The 19,228-nt window shown below is 38.4% G+C and overlaps 1 protein-coding gene across 1 annotated transcript in view; it reads right to left on the reverse strand.

Moving 5' to 3' along the window:
* CDYL (chromodomain Y like) overlaps window positions 1-2,487 on the reverse strand; it is a 159,462-nt gene extending 156,975 nt beyond the window's left edge. Inside the window, exon 1 of the mRNA XM_070942534.1 lies at window positions 2,178-2,487. Within this exon, the coding sequence (XP_070798635.1) occupies window positions 2,178-2,201 (24 nt within the window). The 5' untranslated portion in view covers window positions 2,202-2,487. The remainder of the gene's footprint in view (window positions 1-2,177) is intronic.
* Window positions 2,488-19,228: the final 16,741 nt, after the last annotated feature.

Raw genomic sequence — 19,228 nt, forward strand, 5'->3', positions numbered from 1 at the left:
TTAATTCATAGGGTTAGCTTTCTATAGCCCAATTAACATGACTGAGTGATAAAGTAAACACAATGCAGCTTGGAGGGGGGCATTCTGTGCAGTCAACAGAATGGGTTACTACAGTCATAAGCAACTTGTAAGTTCCATTTCTGGACAACAGATTCAAGAATCCCCAACATCAGAAATAAAGAACTGGATTAAATTGTCCAATGACCTTCCTAGAAAAAAACAATTCAGAAAATATATGCACTTATGAAATATAGGTTCAAAAATCCCAACGGATTGAACCTGCTGCTAAATTATTATATTACTGACAATTCCCTCAAATAATTTGTTTGTACTCCCCTCTAAAAATCCCTCAAATCTTTGCCGTCTTTAGCCATAATTTACTTTTATGATAAATTTATAATCAACTGAGGTTGCAGATTATTGGATCAAAGAACAAATCAATTCAGAATTCTCATTCAAGACACAAATGTCCAAGCTCCAATGATATAATGTCCAATGATATTTGGAACATATTATGCAAAGATTTAGCTCTTTTGAGAAGACTATAATACTGGAAAAGGTGGAAGGAAAGAGATGATCAACCACAAGATGGATGGGCTCCATTAGAGCAGTGATGTACACTACTGGAAGATCTAAAGGACCAGACTGGGAATAGATAATCCTAGATGAAATCTATATGGTCTCTTAAGAGTTAACACTTAGTGGCACATAATCATCTATCAAATTAGTTCAAAAACTTCATTTGTTCAAAAACTGAACTCTACTAACTCATAGACATGGAGTACTCTCCACTGATCAGCTGAACTGGAAATATTTTCAGTTCCTAAATTCTTCCTACTGCATCATTTAAGAGTTCAACATTAGGTACAACACTATTTTACAATAAATAAAGTTATAAAGTCAGGCAACACAATCCCTAGTAAATGTGTTAAAAGAGTTGTACCCTATGTTCTGTACTACTTTTGAATATATTTTAGTAATTCTAAGGTTCCAGACTCACATGGCTGCTAGTAAATTAAACACACAAATATATCAAACCTATCTACATAAGTATTTGTCCATGGTAGAAGAAAACTAGCACAGGCTCTTCAATGAGTTTTACCTATCAAATGAATGAGAATGGTTTCAAAAATTTAATGCAAGCATTAACCTATACAAAATACTCCATAAAATATTAAAAAAAAACAAAAAAGAAATTGCATCCAAAAGGAATCCCCCCCCCCCAATCCTGTGCCTGTACATTGAAGATTTTATAAATGGCATCAAAAGACTGGAAATTCAAAGTTAAAAAAGTCACCTTCCTCCATCCTCAAGCAAAGCCAATGAAGCTATTTACTACCACGCTTAATCCACCTGGGCATCCCTCAAATAAAATAGCATGGGTTGGAACCAGCCAACCAACACGCCCCCCCCCCATTCCATCCACCCACCCACAAAAAAACTCCCCAAACTTGTTCATTCTGCTAAAGAATGCAGAGTTAGCATTAGTTTTGGATGTTTGGGTGTTTTGTGCATCAACGCAGCTGGCTCACCAGGCAAAGGTGTCAATGTACTTTTCAAAAGAGAAGAAGATAACCTTTCCTTTCGCCTTCCCACGCACCCTCCACCCCCACCCCCCACAAAAAGCGGGCAGGACTTCTGCAACACATTTTTTGCACACTACCAAAAACACTTTTGTGCGCAAGAGGGTCTGGGCAAAGTCGCGGCTGTCAGCGCCGCTAACCTAACGTCCGGCACCCACCCTTTTCCCCTTCCTCGTGGCGAGACCGGAGAGGGCAAAAGGGGGTGGCCGTGGAGTTGAGAGGAGGGGGGAGGGTCGGGGGTCGGGTTAAAAAAAAAGAAAGGGGGGGGGGAAGCGAGAGAAAGCGCAAGCCAATGGTTACACTTTACCGTCTCCTGCTTTCAGTCATATTTCCGTCCTCCTCTAGCGAAACTGGGGGAGGGAAGAGAGAGAGGCAGGCTCGCAGTTTGGAAACAGACACACACACACACACATATAACACACACAGGGCCCCGCCAAGAAAAGCCAGAAGCCAAAAGAAACTGAGGAGAGGGGGAGCCGGGTTTTTAGCCCTCACACACACCCCGAAAAAAAGAGAAGGGAGGCGGGGGGGGGGCTGGCGGGAATAAGGAATAAGGCGGGGACGAGGAGAAGGGGAAGCATTGGGGCTGATTACCTCGTAGAGTTCCTCGGAAGCCATGCTGAGGCGCCCGGTTGCCGCCAGCTTCCCAAGGTGGAGTTGGGTGCTGGTTTGGAGCTACTTTTGTCTCACTTGGGTGTCTTGGTGTGGCCTCTGCCGCTGCCGCCGCTTCGCTTTTCCTCCCTCCCTCCCCTCCCCGCCCGCCTTCCTCAGATATGCGTGTATTCTGCCTCGCTCCACAGCGCTCCTCTCCTCAAATGCCCGGGCGCTGGTGGTGGTGGTAGTGGTGGTGGTGGTAGTGCCTCTGCCGCCCTCCTCCTCCACTGCTGGTGGTGCTTGTGCGCAAACCAAGCTGCGCAACGGGGCTCGCTCACTCACACTCAACACTCACACTCTCTCGCACACACTTTGCTCGCGAGGCGCGGGAGAGCGGGGAGAGGGAGGAGGAAGAGGAGGAGGAGGTAGCAGCTGCAGCGGCAAGGACTCCCTGTACCCGCCGCCGCCGCCACCACCACCACTCGGTGTCCCTTCCAGCGCTTGGCTTCGGCGCCTGGCTGACTCTCCCTCTCTAGGATCACTAATCGAGCGCAGAGAAAGCGCCACCCGGCCGGGCTCTCGCCTCGTCTAGCGCCATCCTCTTCCTCCTCCCCCCTCCCCTCCTTTGATCGCCCATTGTCTCCTCAGCTGAGCGGCGGAGTGAGGGGGCGGCCGGGATTGGGCCAATGGCCGCCGGGAGAAAGGGGGAGGAGCAACGAAAGGGGAGGAGGGAAAAGAGGAGGAGGGAGGAAAGTGGTGAGGAGGGGCCGGTCTGCCATATGCATCGTTGGAGGAAGTGGTGGTGGTGGTGGTGGTGGTTGAAGAGAAGACTGAGCCCAAGTTTTGAGGCTCTTGGGACGTTCCTGGCCAAAGCTCCACCTCCCATGAGGTTCTAAGGAAGGAACAAAAGTGCCTTTCTTCATCCTGGTCTTCAGTCAAGCTGATACACAAGCTCATCCCTCCATTTTCTTCACCCATTCATCTTCATTTCCATTGGCATCTGAACCCCAGTATCCTGCATCTATTTAGTTATCCAGTTACATTCATTTACCAGTTTCTCCTCTGCCTCTTCCTTTTCCATCTCTTCATTCCTATATTTCACTTGATTCCCACCTAGCTCTGCTATCGCACTTTTCTCTGATTACTTTGGTGAATAATGTTCTTAGCCTGTTTACATTTCACTTCCATTCATCTCAACCTTTTCCTATAGTCTTGCTTGGTCTTTGACATCTTTACCTTCTTTTGGTCTCTTGTAATCCCTTTTTCTAAGTGTTCTCTCATACAATCAACAGTTGTCCTTCCATCACACTTCATTTATTATCATATTCTTTGGTCTTTTGGTTCCTACCTAACCGTATGCATTCTCTAACTATGTGGATTGTGCTCTGCCATTTTTATCCATCTTCAACTTTTTTGTGGTTTTATATTCATGGCATACAATCTTCTTTTGCTTCTTTATCTCACTTTTCATCAATTCAACATTTTTGCATCCATTTTCTCTTTTCCTTTTATATACTATCCATCCTTTCCCATTATTTTCTTAACCAATCCATTCTATATAAACTTGCTTATTTCTTCTTTACAAATAAACCCTGCTCATCACCCTTATACAATTTCTTTGTTAATATTCCCATTCATCTTTACTGTCATTATCTGTTTTTATTGTTACTGTCTCTTAAACACTTCTATTGTCTATGGATTCTGTCAATCCATTTGGTACCTATCGGTATCTTAGATTTATTTATTTGTCTTTTATATATTTACACATTGTTTAAATCAATTCCTGTCATTTTATATAAAGCATCCAGAACATCAATTGGTTATACATAATTGTTTTTCTGCCTGCTTGTACAAACTACTGTAAATATCAGTGGGCATTTTGAACAAGATAGAATAGCAAAAGGAATTGTGAATAGCTTCTTAGCAAATTTCTTCCATCATGCCAACAAAAAAAATTGCCTCTGAAATGACCAGCTAAAAGCCCATAATCTATCATCAATTAAGGCAGAGCCCTGATAGATACACTTAATGATTTTCAAACAGGTCTACAAGAGGAATAGTACCAAGAATAGTCAAAACTTGAATTTTTACAGTGGGTAATTAATAATTTAGTCAATTATTTGCATCTTGGATGCAAGATTTCAGCAGTAGAACCAATCTGATGATGATCATGGTTTGGGGACTTGGAATATGAGAGGAATAAATCTACAGGCTATGAATTAATATGTCTACCAGTCTAAAAGGAAGGGGAACAGTAAAATAGGAATGAGAATAGTGTGATTTTGAGTAGTGGCCTTGATGAATATATGGAGGTATAGATTTAATAGTGAATGAGAGGACTGGAATGTATGTCAGAAAGTTTGAACTGGAGTCTTGTAGGTTGTTATGGGAGAATATGAACATAGGAATTCAGAGATAGTTGTCTGTTCTGCTCCAGTAATGATAATGAAAGAATCACTTACACATGAGTTTTGGGAAAATCTATGCAACATTTTGAATGAACATGATCCATGGGAAAAAATATTCTGTTAGATGACATGAAAGGATAAGGCAATGACTTAGAAACATAATGCAAAATGTTTTTTGGCCACTCGAGATGCCAAAGTGGATGAGCATAGTGACTATTTGGTGAGTACATACTTGGAAAAATGTCTGCTTGTTTCAAACATGTGATTTAAGCCTAACTGAATTCATAGTACATCTGATAAAAGAATTAATATAATCTAAGAATATGATTGATTTGATTGTTTATACTGAAACACTGAGAGAATAAGTGAAGCATATGGTAGCATGAGACACTTTAAACGAGACATAGACTACTTTTAGGTAATGTCAAGAAAGGATCTTAGGAAAAAATTGAAAAGGAAGAAAAGAGGAAAAGTGAATGAAATCAGAATATAGGAAGATAAAATATTAGTCTAAAATATTAAAAATAGGATAATGTTTCAACTAAATGAGTGGAAAATAGACATGGGGAAAAGATGTTGAAGATGTTGGGAGAGAAGGAAAAGAATTGTGTTATAAGTGTGGAACTTACACTAATGAGAAGTATGAAAAAGATGTTTAATGGGATTAAAATATGTGGATGAGAAAATGCATAAAAGAAAGCAATTGCTAAAAATAAATTTTTGTCCCATGTGCATAAAAATACAGTCGGAAAAATATAGTAAAGAAAAACTTAAGATAAAAAGAGAGATTTTATGGAAATAAAGAACTGACTTGGAATTAGGCAACCAAAGCTAGACAGGAAGAGAATTAAAAATAAAACTGATAAAATAATTTGGGATAAACGTAGAATAAGGGAATGATGGAGTATTTTAAAGATTCATATGGAATTATAGTGGCATGTTGAAAACTAACATTGAAATAAATCCTACAAATATTAATGTCAAGAGAAGTATAATGAAAAAGAAATATTGTGGTAAAATGAAGAAAATGGCAGGACTACATGTTTAGATGGTAGAACTGGGGAAATGTTAAAACATAGTTATAGTATAGTTAAGAAACGGCTGTGCAATTTGTTTATTAAGTGTGTGCAGACTACTTCTGTGCCAGATAGTTGGGAAAATGCTATTACTGTTCCCTTCCATAAAGGGAAAAGTGGCATACGTGAACGCAAAATTACCTGGCAATGAATTTATTACATGCGCCTGGGAAGACATTTGGCAAAATTCTGATCAAAATGGTACAAGAAGTACAAAATTTGGGAAGTTAAGTATGTTTCTTTGCCAAGCAGTGGGTATGAAGATCAGATTTGCTCTTCAACAGGTCATTTACAAATAGAAGGATGAAAAAAAAAAGAATTTATGTCAATTGAGGGAAAAAAGTATGATAAAGTAAATTATGGAATATTTTATTTGAGTACAAAGTTAAAAATTGGTTACTGAATACAAAGAAATATATGATGGGAGTAAACCATGCATGAAAATTAATAGAATTTGTACTGAAAGGTTTCAGTTGAGCATTGAAAAGGACAAGGATATGTGATTAAACAAGCTTGTTTAATACATTTATGAATAAACCTATAAGGAATCCCTGTGATGCTTGGATAGATGATAGAGTTGTGTTGACAGAGATGTGTTCTTTGTGTTCTTTTTAATAACACAAATAATGTAATGTTGTTGGCTAAGAACTTGAATGATTGACTGCAAATGTTAATTGGGAATATAGATTTGAAAGATGGTATATCAGTGACCAAGACGATTGTGTTTGATGGGTAAGATAACAACTGCAAGATATGCATACCTAGACTAAAGCAAAAATATGTACTGTATATTTTGATAGAATGTTTCTAAAGATGGGAAATTGAAAAATTTTAAGATTGCAAATGCTTATTAGAAGTTTGTATGTCATCTGTTGTGGAAAATGAATGTTCCTTGAAATAAGTTTAGAATATTGTTAAGTGAGCTTGTCCTAACTATTACATGGAAGTGAAGGTTGGCTATATCAGGAGATATATAAGAGTAACTTTAAAATACAGGAAATGGAGTATCTAAGGAGTATGATAAAAGAAGACAGAGTTAAGAATGAATAGGTGCTCAATAAATGTGAACTGAATACAAACATGAGTGATTCAGTGTGAAAGCAAGAAATGCACTGAGATATTTTGCTCTTATATAGACGTGATCAAAGTGCAGAACAAATATATGAAGAAATAGTAAAAGAGTCACAAGGAAGAAAACTGAAAAAGCAGTGGTTGGATGGTATTAATGAGAACTCAAAAAGATAGGCAAAAGGTTTGAATAAAATGTCACAATGTATAGAGAATAATATTGACATGGTGGAAATGGTATCAAGGATGGTGCTGTATTCTGAGTGATGTTGACATAAAGTACAGTAGATTCAGCTCTACAGTATTTCCTCCCCCCCATCTCCTATCTTTTATTTAATTGGTTTACTATTTCTTGCTCCCTTTTCATACTTTAGGAAGAAAACAGCCAGTGGATGGATAAATGGACAGACAGAGCATTTTAACAAGGCTTCCTGCACTACTGAATATCCTATCACAAGAAATGAAAACAGCTGGCTTATTAATTCTTTTTTCAATCTTACTAGGAGTAATGCATTTGTCTTCTACCAGGATGCTCTCTGGTGTCTTTGAATTTTATATTGAAAATATAGAATATTTGCTGTAGCAGGTGTAGATTTTTCAGCAGTTTCATTGTCTCCTTATAGATCAGAAATTACAGTTATAAAAAAAGTCCAGTTAAAACTGCATTTTGGTAAATGAGATATTTAACAACTGCCACATTATAGTCTGCCTCAAACATTGGAGTATCTTGAAGTGTTACCTCTTCAGACAGTTTAAGAACTTTCATGTTCATCATATCATAGTTCAATCAGCATTACTTTAAACCATGACAACTGTCTTGTATATTTAATATAAATGTTCGTGATTTGATAAATGAACTAAAGCAGGAATTATAATAAGTGTATATATATATATATATACATATATACCAGGGATGAAATTCAGCAAGTTCTGACAGGTTGTGGAGAACCGGTAGCGGGAATTTTGAGTAGTTCGGAGTACTGGCAAATACCACCTCTGGCTGGCCCCAGAGTGGGGAGGGAATGGAGATTTTGCAGTATCCTCCCCTGGAGTTGGGTGGGAATCAGTGGTGGGTTCAGCCCGGTTCCACCCAGTTCCGCCGAGCCGATAGCGGTGATGATATGATGTCACCAAACTGGTTCTTCCCCCCCCACCCTCCCCACCCCCCAACCCCCTGCATTATTCTTACCTTTTATTTGGCCCCACCCCCTATCTATTGCTGCCTCCTGAGTCCCAGCTGATGGCTAGAGGGAAAAAAACTGTTTAAACTCTTGCCGCGGGGCTTCAAAGGGCCGCCCTACAGCTGATCAGTGTTAAAAGAAAACAAATGAGTAGACCGGTGCCTGCAAAAATAAATGGGTAGACCAGTGCCTGCAAAAATACATGAGTAGATCAGTGCCTGCAAAAATAAATGGGTAGATCGGGACAACTCTGCAAGCAGTTAAAAGCCTGGTAGACCAGAACCTCTGCTAAATCCTAAATAATTGTCACATGACCATCAAGCCATGCCCACAAAATAAGCCACAGAACCAGTAGTAAAAAAATTTAGAACCCACCCCTGGTGGGAATGGAGATTTTGCAGTATTCTTTCCCTACCATGCCCACTAAGCCACGCCATGCCCACCAAGCCACGCCCACAGAACCAGTAGTAAAAAAATTTGAATTTCGCGACTGATATTATATATATATATTAGACACACTCTGTCATTTTTAAACAAGATTGTAATCTATGTATGTATGTGAGTATGTCATTTCTAAATAAGATTGCAATAATGTCCTAACTAAATTCTCCATTCCAATGAATAAAAGCCATTATTTTAATGCTGTATTTTTTACTGTATAGTAAATTTTGAATATGATATTGTATGGCATACAATGTATGCCATTCCACGTTGTCAGAATTTCTTTTGCTATTTGTAGTCCATATTTTCTATTCAGGTTGGAAGAGATTTACAGTCAGATAGCTATAGTTATATATCATTGGACAGCTGCTTACCAAATGAGACAGAAGTTTATTAATACTTCCATGTGTTACGAGGCCATATCTCCCATATTTAGATTTCAATTTCTCAGTATCTAGGACATATTTCATCATCCCTCTTGATCATGAATAAAATGCTTTCTTCTAGACATTAGGAAATCCAAACATCAGCTGCATCCATTGTTTTGCTGTTTCACAAAATTCTGCATTGTAGATCTCAACAGGTTGTGTTATCTTTATTTATTTTACCAAATACATTGCTTTGCAGACTTTTGAGTGGCTGTCTAGCAAATACCTAGTTTTAGAAGTATTCTATGTTCATTAATCCCTTCCTATTTAATATCATACATATTTCATCCATTAGAAGTACAAGCAGTCATTGACTTACAACCAGAATTTCCGTTGCTAAGAGGTTGTTAAGTGAGTCACACTTGGTTTTACGAAGTTTTTTTTTTTTTTGCCATGATTGTTAAGCAAATCACTGCAGTTGTTAAGTAAACCACATAGTTGTTAAGTGAATCTGACTTGACCCATTGATTTTGCTTGTTGGAAGCTGGCTGGGAAGGTTGCAAATGACCATCACGTGTCCTCAGGACATTGCAACCGTCATTAATACAGGCCAGTTGCCAAATGCCTGAATTTTGATCACATAATTGTGGGGATGGTGTGATGGTTCTAAGTGCAAGGACAAATCATACGTCCCTTATTTCAGTGTCATTGTAACTTTGAACACTCACTAAACGAATGGTTGTAAATTGAGGACTGCTTGTAGTAATTGCTAATCCAAAATTTGAAAGTTAAGAACCATGTTAAATATCAAGGAAGAAGGTCCTGATTTAAAAATTATCCGTCTTATATGCCTATTTTATGTGTATATTGATTACTCAATAAATTGTCATTTACAGTACCCTTTTTCTGAGAGTTTTAAGTTTTAAGAAGGCTGGTGCTTATCTAGAGTTCAGGTTTTGCAGAAAGAGGTTGCTGAAAACGGGTGGCATAACTATGATACACAATTTACATTGGTATATATTCAGACTGAATATGAAATACTAACAGAATTCACATTCCATCTAATTTGTGTTCCAGTTCAGATTTCTTGGACATCTCAAATCTCCTTTCTAGCACAGACTATGGGTAATCGTCAACTTACAATGCTTCATTTAGGGACTGTTCACAAGTACAACGGTGCTGAAAAAAGTGACTTATGACCATTTTTCACACTTACAACTGTTGTACCTTCCCCCATGGTCACGTGATCAAAATTCAGATGTTTAGCAACTGACTCATATTTATGACAATTGCAGTGTCCTGAGATCATGTGATCGCCTTTTGTGACCTTCTGATGAGTAAAGTCAACAGGGAAGCCAGATTTGCTTAAGAACAGTGTTATTAACTTTAACTGCACTGATTCACTTAACAACTGTGGCAAGAAGGGTCGTAAAATGGGACAATACTCACTTAACAACTCTCGCTTAGCAATAAAAATGTTTGGCTCAATTGTGGTCATAAGTTGAGGACTACATATAATTAATAAATAAATAGGCTAGCTTGATTTACTACTATTACGCTTGGTTAAAAAAATAAGACTAGCCCTCCATTTTGGGATATCGTACAGTGTTGCATAAAAGTTTGTGAACCCTCTTGAATTATCAATACTTCTGCATAAGATGACCTAAAACATGATCTGTTTTCCATCCAACTCCTAAATATAGATAAAGAGAATAGAAATATGTAGCTTTGGATCACTTTCTTCAATAAATCAATGTATAACATAACAAGTATAACATTTTTGATTTGTTTGTTTAATTGGATTTCCTTTATCAAATTGTAGGACTTGGGTGAAGAATAGATCATGTTTTAGGCCATTTTTATGCAGGAATAAAAGGGTTCACAACAGTGGTGAAATCCAAATTTTTTACTACCAGTTCTGTGGGTGTGGCTTGGTGGGCATGGTGTGGTGTGGTTGGCGTGGCAGGGGAAGGATACTGCAAAATCTCCATTCCCACCCTACTCCAGGGGTAGGATACTGCAAAATCCCCATTTCCCCCCACTCCTGGGGGAAGGATATTGCAAAATCTCCATTCCCACCCCACTCTGGGGCCAGCCAGAGATGGTATTTGCCGGTTCTCCGAACTACTCAAAATTTCCACTACCGGTTCTCCAGAACCTGTCAGAACCTGCTGGACTTCACCCCTGGTTCACAAACTTTCAAACACCACTGTAGTTTCTAACTGGCAACATATTACCAGAATGTGGCAAGCTTTCAGTTTCTCTGTGGCTGTTGAAAAACATATTCAGCTAACACAACTGCTGCTTTGTCCAACGTAAGAGATATTGCCATATGGCACCAAGTATAGAAATCTTAGGATCAAAATGTATAGAAAGAAACTATTCCTTTTGGATCATCTTGAACCACCACATTCTTGAATCTTTAATTGTAAGGGTGCCCTTTTTCTCACTTAAGAAACGATACTCCCTAGCAGATTTTTCAGTTTCATGATTGATTTTTAGTATTTTGAGTATTCAATTTCCATGGGATAATTTATGCTGAAAATATTCCCAAATAGCTGGATTCTTTTTTGCAAATGATCCAGTAAATATATTCAGCACTTTTATCGTTCATCCACTTATGACTGAGGAGGTCAAAGTCCCAATCACACTTCCAGGGAAAAAGAAAGTTATAAACCTTGTATATAATATAAGTTAGTTTGTGGTTTGTCCAATTAATGACAGTTTTGTATAGGTGAGGGACGTTGTTTAACTGAGTAACTTCCTTATTTAAACCAGAAATACACACATGCTTAAATACATAAAACTAGATACAACTTTTTCTCTGTATGCTGTTGCTTTCGTCTTCCTAAAAGTGCTTGTTTTTAGACTATTTTAGGTCAGGAATGTTACTTTATTCTAATTCTGTAAAGCACAATGTGCATTGTTAGCAGGAAATCGGTTAGATCATAATCACTAAATAGCTGGAAAATAAATCAATTTATTCACTGTAAAATGTATTTGGATGCTTACCTGCTGAGCTTGCCAAAATGTAGGAACTGTGCTAAAATAGGATTGGGGAAGTTGGCAGAATTCAGCCATTATCTTAGCTTGTTTAGTGGACCAAATTGTCCCAAGCAATAACATGGTTTGTTTGGATCAGGGATGGGTTCTACTTACCTTTACTACTGGTTTGCAACGGGATTGCGCAGATCACTGATGACAACATCCGGGGTGGTGGGTGGGGCCTCCCAGTGGTTTTACTACCAGTTCTTGCAAACCGGTCCAAACTGGGGGCAACCCACCGCTGGTTTGGATACTAAAATGATTTGCTAGACCAGAATAAGAGTTTAGCACATTCTGTAAACCTGAATATCAGTGCTGGAGATACTCTAAATAAAGACACTTACATGGTGATAGATAATCATTTTGCAGCATCAGAAGTAGTAATTGGGGGTCCCAAAGTTGCTTTTTCAAGAGGCAACTGGTCTTCCTTTGTTTTTCCTTGAAGACATTTTTCTTCTCATCCAAGAAGCTTCTTCAGTTCTGGGGGAATCTGATTTGAAATTAGAATCTTTGGCCAGGGACTTAAAGTGCCTTCAAAGCATCACCCAGCTACTATTAAAGTAGTGTCCAGCCTCTCATCATTATTGTTCTTTGGCAAGATGATGATCATGTGATTCTAGAAGACAGTAAATTTACTAATAGGGAAATGACACGTCTCAAATTTGAGAACGTGAGTAGAACCAAGAGAAACTGAAAAATTCTCAGTAAAGTGTTCAGGTCTGGGGAATTTCATGGATCTCTTGCTTGCCAATTTCTATGTTCAATGGCAAGTGCCTCTCCCACCTATGCTTGATTCCTTAGATAAGGGGAGTGCAGGTGTGCTTAAAACCTACCAAAAGACAAATAATGTTATGGCAGAGTGAACAGAAAATACTCCTTCAATGAGCTGAGGCAGCAACCTTGGAATAACTTACAGCAGCTTTGGCTGGACCATTTGTTCGTTGATTAATTGGTTGAGATGTGAAAAATAAAATATTCAAAACAACTGCAAATTAAGACTAGTTTTAAAGTACCCAGTGATTTACATAGTGATTCAGTAATGACAAAAGGGACAAAAATGCCTTTTACTAAAAGATGATGGCCCTTGTATATAATTTTCTTATTATGTTAGGAAGAAACTCAGGCTGACCATTTGATAAAATATGCAGCTGTATGTAAATGAACAAGTTAATTGTTTTATCAGTTTCTTTACTATATATATTTAAATGGTTGATATAAATATTGTTTTCACATCTCTAATACTGCAATATTATGCACAAACTTTTCTGGAGACCTTATTTCTTAATATAAGCCCATATGACCGAGACTGGATTTCAACATCTCGATATATTGCCTCTGGGGAAAAATAAAAATAAAAATAAAGTGGTATTACCTAACCTTTAGATGGCTAAAAACAAATCCCCAAAGTATTTTGCCTATTAATATAAAACTATTTGCAGTGGAACCAATTTAATGTGCATCACAAAATTTAAAGAAAAGCTGCCAAACTTTCAGGACTGATAGTGTGTGAGACAGGAAACATTTCTCCGACAGACGGATTTATTTTGAAGTAACTGATATGAAATCTCCATGAGTCTCAGATGGGTTAGTGGATGAGTGATAGGACCATAAATTTGCCACGTATATTTCACTATAGATCTCTGCTGAAGAGCAGGCCTCAGATATATAGTATTTAAGGCTAAGAAGTAAACCACTTGTCACACTCAATGCTTTGGTTCCCCCCCTCCCTTACTATTCTTTTAATTATTATTAGTTTTCTTCCTTTCAACTGTGTCTGACAAGATCCTGCAGTTTTCTTGGCAAGCTTTTTCAGAAGTGGTTTGCCATTGCCTTCTTCCACAGGTTGCCTTAAAACAGATGATCACAACCAAAAAAGAGCAATATGTAGAAGGGGTCTTTTAATCTTCTGCTGTTTGGCCACTCAAAACCGACTTCCTGCCCACAAAATCTAACCCACCTATTGAAAATATACAGAGTCACAGACCATAATTTGTGTGTGTGTGTATATATATGTACCCCCCACATCATCTTATGATGCATATCCACTTTCATATTTTATAACATGTTTTCTAAAAATAATACTTACACATACTTACAATATCTGTACAAGAAAGTACAAAACCCAGGCTTCACACACTCAGACAGTCTTAGTTTATCTCAACGGGCAACACCAACTTAATGAAAATAAGAGGTGTAGAAATAGTAATACATGTCATTTTCCTGGGCTCAGAAAAAGAGATAGTGACTGTAATCATAAACTAGAGATATCAGCTACTTGGGAGAAGGACTATATTTACTGATGTGCAGCCAAAAAGTTAGAAAAGAGGCAGCTATCATAATTAGTAAAACAACACAATGTAATGTACAGCAAAAGAAGAAATGGAAGAGAGGAAGATTGGAGAAAATGTCCTAGTAAAGTTGAGCGTATACGTAACTCTCTAAAATAAAAGCTAATTCCAAATCTTTCTAATGGAAACAGTCTAATGAGTACTGAAGTGAGAGTGAACTGGTTGTGACATCTGTCACCACATTTATTAGCAGGGTTGATTTGGCTGATCTGGCTGGCTAGATGGTATCCTATTTCTCCATCATTTCATGTGGGGTGTCTTCAAACCTGCATACCTGAAGAAGTCCCAGATAGGAGCATACCAATCTTTGGTCAAGGGTATGTATGTAATCACTACACTTTCCTGTCAGAATCTGCAAACAAGCTTAAAAAACAAAGACAATGACAGTTACACAAGTCCTTAGCTTTTGCTGTACAATATATGTAGTGCTCAATTTACAACAGTTCATTTAGTGCATGGGTGTCAAACTCAAGACCTGCAGGCCAGATCCAGACCATGGGGCCAGCCTGGAAATAGCAAAGGACTGGCCCGTGATGCAGGGGTAGGTTCTACTTACTTTTACTACCGGTTCGCAACAGGACCGCACGGGCTTGCTTCGCTCACGTGCACATGCGCACTTCTGTGCTTGCGCAGAAGCTTCCTCACTACTTCTGGGTCATTGGGCAGAGCCTCCCGCCAGTTTTACTAGCGGTTCTTGCGAACTGGTCTGAACCGGGAGCAACCCACCACTGCTGTGGTGCCTCTGGCAGCCAAAATAGGGTGCAGGTAGCCTGCAAGTGGGCCACCCACACCCCGTTTTTGGCCTATATGACCTCCTGCAGCACTCTGCTGGACAAAAGAGGGCACGGGAGGCCTCCCATGTTCCCCTGTGCCCCATTTTGGCCAGCAAAGTGCTGCAGGAGGTTGTCCAGGCTGAAAACGGGGAAAGTGGGGCCTCACGTGTCTCCCCTCACCGCATTTTGGCCAGCAGGGTGCTGCTGGAGGCATCCGTCCCAGCTCCCCCCTCCAGACTGAAGAGGAGAACTACAATGCTGATCCAGCTCTCGAAGAAATCCAGTTTGACACCCTGGTTTAGTGATTGTTCGAAGTTACAATAGCAGTGAAAAATTTAACTGTTTTTCATGCTTACAACCATTGCAGCATCCCCATGGTCACATGATCAAAATTCAGATGCTTGGTAACTGACTCATATTTATGACAGTTGACGTTCAGTATGCTGGGGTCATGTGATCATCTTTTGTGACTTGACAACAAAAGTCAATGAGGAAGCCAGATTCACTTAACAACCATGTTGCTAATTTAACAACTGCAGGCATTTAGTTAACAAATGTGGCAAGAATAGAATAGAATAGAATAGAATAGAAGAGAAGAGAAGAGAAGAGAAGAGAAGAGAAGAGAAGAGAAGAGAAGAGAAGAGAAGAGAGGAGGAAAGGAGAGGAGAGGAGAGGAGAGGAGAGGAGAGGAGAGGAGAGGAGAGAAGAGAAGAGAAGAGAAGAGAAGAGAAGAGAAGAGAAGAGAAGAGAAGAGAAGAGAAGAGAAGAGAAGATTCTTTATTGGCCAAGTGTGATTGGACACACAAGGAATTTATTTCCGGTGTATAAGCTCTCAATGTACATACAACAATAATGATAGAATAGAAAGGTTGTAAAATGTGAAAAATTTACTTAACAAATGTCTCACTTAGCAACAGAAATGAGCTCAATTGAAATGGTTGTAAGTCGAGAACCTTGTATACCTTGTATGTTGTGATGCATCTGTAAATATTTGTAAGCTACTGTTACTCCATTCATAATGTGAGCATGATTTAACCCTTAATCCGAGCTAATCTGTTAACCTCCCCACACTCCAAGAAAACTATCTCTGGAGTATTTCACAAAATTTTCCTTGTAACATAAGAAGTATGTGTATATATAATTTTCTCAGCAAGACCCAACATATGTTTACTTTTAATTATGACATGATCGGCAGCACATAGTTTTGACTGCTCATTAAGCCTGTTGAATATTTTTAAAGTAGATGTATTTTAAAAAGTGATTTATTCTCTACACTTTCCTAGGCATGAGCTAATATATTGAATTTTGTAGGTCTGCTGCTAAATAAACATGCACAGGTTATGGTGTGAATTGTATTTGATATGAAGGGTCTCTCAGGGGCCTGCTTTTCCAACTGTTGTTTTTCTTAACAGCCCTTTAGGTTTATAAAGTTGTGCAATCAATTTTATCAGGTTTATTCTCAAGCAACAGCCCTACAATAGTATCTCTTCTGGATATGAATTACTAATATTTTAGAAGAGGCAATGCTTGTTGAATTCAATGGACTTTACTCTAGTAGTGGGTTTCAAATCCCATTGCTACCAGTTCGCTCATGGACACTTGTGGATGCTCGTGCTCGCTCGCGTGCAACGCTTCTGCCCATGCGCAGAGATGTCTGAGTGGGTGGACAGAGCCTCCGATCCAGGGCGAACCAGTAGCAACCCACCACTGCTTTACTCCTAGGTAAACAAGTACACAATTGCCATAAAGTGTTTATTTGCAGTGAGTTCTGGGTTTTCCTCGATAAAAACCAAAACAAATTAGGTCACAATTTGTTCTATATCTTATCTGGTAATATTTTTGTGCCATTCGGGACTGCAATTCTTCCTCTTCCCCGATAGACCCAATTAGCTATATAGAGCTGCTTCACTGTTTTTCTTTTTTTCCAAATAATGCTACATTAATTTAACAAAACACAATATCATCAGACTGTCCTCAACTTGTTTTATCGCAAGATAATACAAAGTCCAATTACTGTCCGAGGAGAGGGGAGGGGAAGCTATTTTAAGATTTACTCTGTTTCAAATAATTCAACTTGATCTGCTCATTCATTCGTTGATGATTACAAAACTCCCATAAGTCATTTGCAGCCTTAAGTTATATTGGTAATAATTGAAACAGATGTTTTGTTTTTGTTTCAGTTTTTCTCCCTTGCATGTTTATGGCATCTGAAAGCACCACAAATATTTGTGGCTATTATTCCAGGTCATATCCATTATGGCAGTTTGATAGAGGACAGTGAGTAACCTGAAAATTGCTGTGCTACAATTTGACATGTTTTGGCTGCCCTGTCCCCTGCTCCTCTCAAAGGATTTTTGTTTTTATGGCTCATACCAAAGAAAGCACACCTTAAGCCCAGATACCAGCAGCTGCCTGAAGTTGCTAAATGGCCTCCAGCATACAAAAATTTGTCAGAAGCTATGAAATATGAGAAACAAACAGAAACTCCATGACTTGTTATATGTAATAACTAGCATGAATATCAGAGTTGATAACATCTGAGTATCTCATGGAACCCATAATGAACACCAGAGAAACAACTGTAGAGGAAGCAATTCCTGAGTTTTCAATAAGGACTAGACAACCTGTATGGGGATTACGCATTGGCTCAGTAGCTAAAACACTGAGCTTGTTGATCGAAAGTTTGGCAGTTCAGCAGTTTGAATCCCTAGTGCCCCATAATGGGGTGAGCTCTCGTTACTTTTTTTTTATTGAAAAAGTTTTAAAAATACAATTTTCCCCCTTTTTTTCTCCCCTCCTCCCTAACCCCCCTCTCCCTCCCCTCCCCCTGTGACTTCTTCATAATAAAACCCAAATTCATAACAGATTATATAATACTTTACCATCCCGTTATTCCATCCCCATATGCTGACCCTTTCTTTCTAATAAGATTATCATATCCCCCTTATACTATACGTTTCAAAATGACATTCTACTACAACATTATATAATAACTCCTAATTTAGCATAATAATATTATTATATCTCCCAGTTTAGCGATTTCTGCTCATAATCTACCCTTTTTCTACCTCCATATATATACATATATCTCTTAAGTCAAATCTTTTATGTATATTAATATAACATTTCAAAGCAACCTTCCGCTATGAAGCTATATAATAAATCCTAATTTAGCATTTATTCAATTCATAGTCTACCCATTTCCTTCACCCCCATCGTTATATCTCTTAACTCAAATCTTTTACATATATTCATATCTAAACATAATATCCCTTTTCTTAGACTAAACAATCAATAAACTAACCTGTCTCCACCCACTTTCCTACAAGACTACCATACTTAATAATTCTTAATATCTTTATTCTTCTGCCCACTCCACTAAAGAATATTCCCTTATGTAAATAAAATCCTCTTAAAAAGACTTTAGGCTTGTAATCCATATAATATCTTCTGTAATGTCTTTCAGATGGATTGTAAACTCCATCACCCATGTTAGGGTAACATCACATCCTAATTCCAACAGTATGTTCGATATCTTCAATTACCATCTGCCCCCATCAATAGCAAATATCTTCATAAAAAAAACAACAACAACCACCCGAGTGACTTTATATTTATATTCCATATAGTGTCTGTAGAGGTGTCTTTTATCCAAATTATTAATTCCAACAACCGTAATAGGGTAACAGCCAGATCATCTGCGTGCCCCAATTCCATAACACTCTTGCCTTGTGGCTCAGCATAAACGTAGTATATTTATCAAAGAATCCAAAAAAAAAGATAGTTCCAATCCATTCAGTTTAAGGCCCTTTTCACATCCCAAAAGTACAGCACTGCAGAGGTCTGTCACTCTCCTCAAGATAATATAAACCAATACTTTGCCGATTATCTTTTCATATATTCAATCATATCTTAAATGACTGGCATTACACTGTTGTTTAGTTTAAAAGTTTTTGTTTTTGTGAGACCTGCTTCTTCTTTTCTTGACTTTTTGTGGGTTGGATCTCCATCCTAATTTCCTTTCTGTAAATTGTATATCAACTATTTGGTTTTCATGCTGATCTATAACTTGATCTTGTTGGTTTTGCTTTTGTGGCTTAAATCTCCCTTCTGGTTCTATAAATTGTGTATCAATTGATTGATTTCCATGCTGGTTTGTAACTTGATAAGTCATTACCTTAGAATCCAAAGCTGCCTCTCTTGTATTAAATAGTCCAGCTGAGACCTCTGAAGGAGAATCCAGAAGCAGCTCATCTGTAGAGACCTTTGTAACTTGTTGTTTCTTCATTACTTCCACCTCCTTCTGCTTATCTTGAATTTCTATCTCTTGTTGATTTTGCTTT

This window comes from Pituophis catenifer, unplaced genomic scaffold (genome assembly GCF_029215685.1).
Source record: "Pituophis catenifer annectens isolate HBS135680 unplaced genomic scaffold, rPitCat1.0.hap2 SCAF_3, whole genome shotgun sequence".
NCBI classification, from domain to species: Eukaryota; Metazoa; Chordata; class Lepidosauria; order Squamata; family Colubridae; genus Pituophis; species Pituophis catenifer.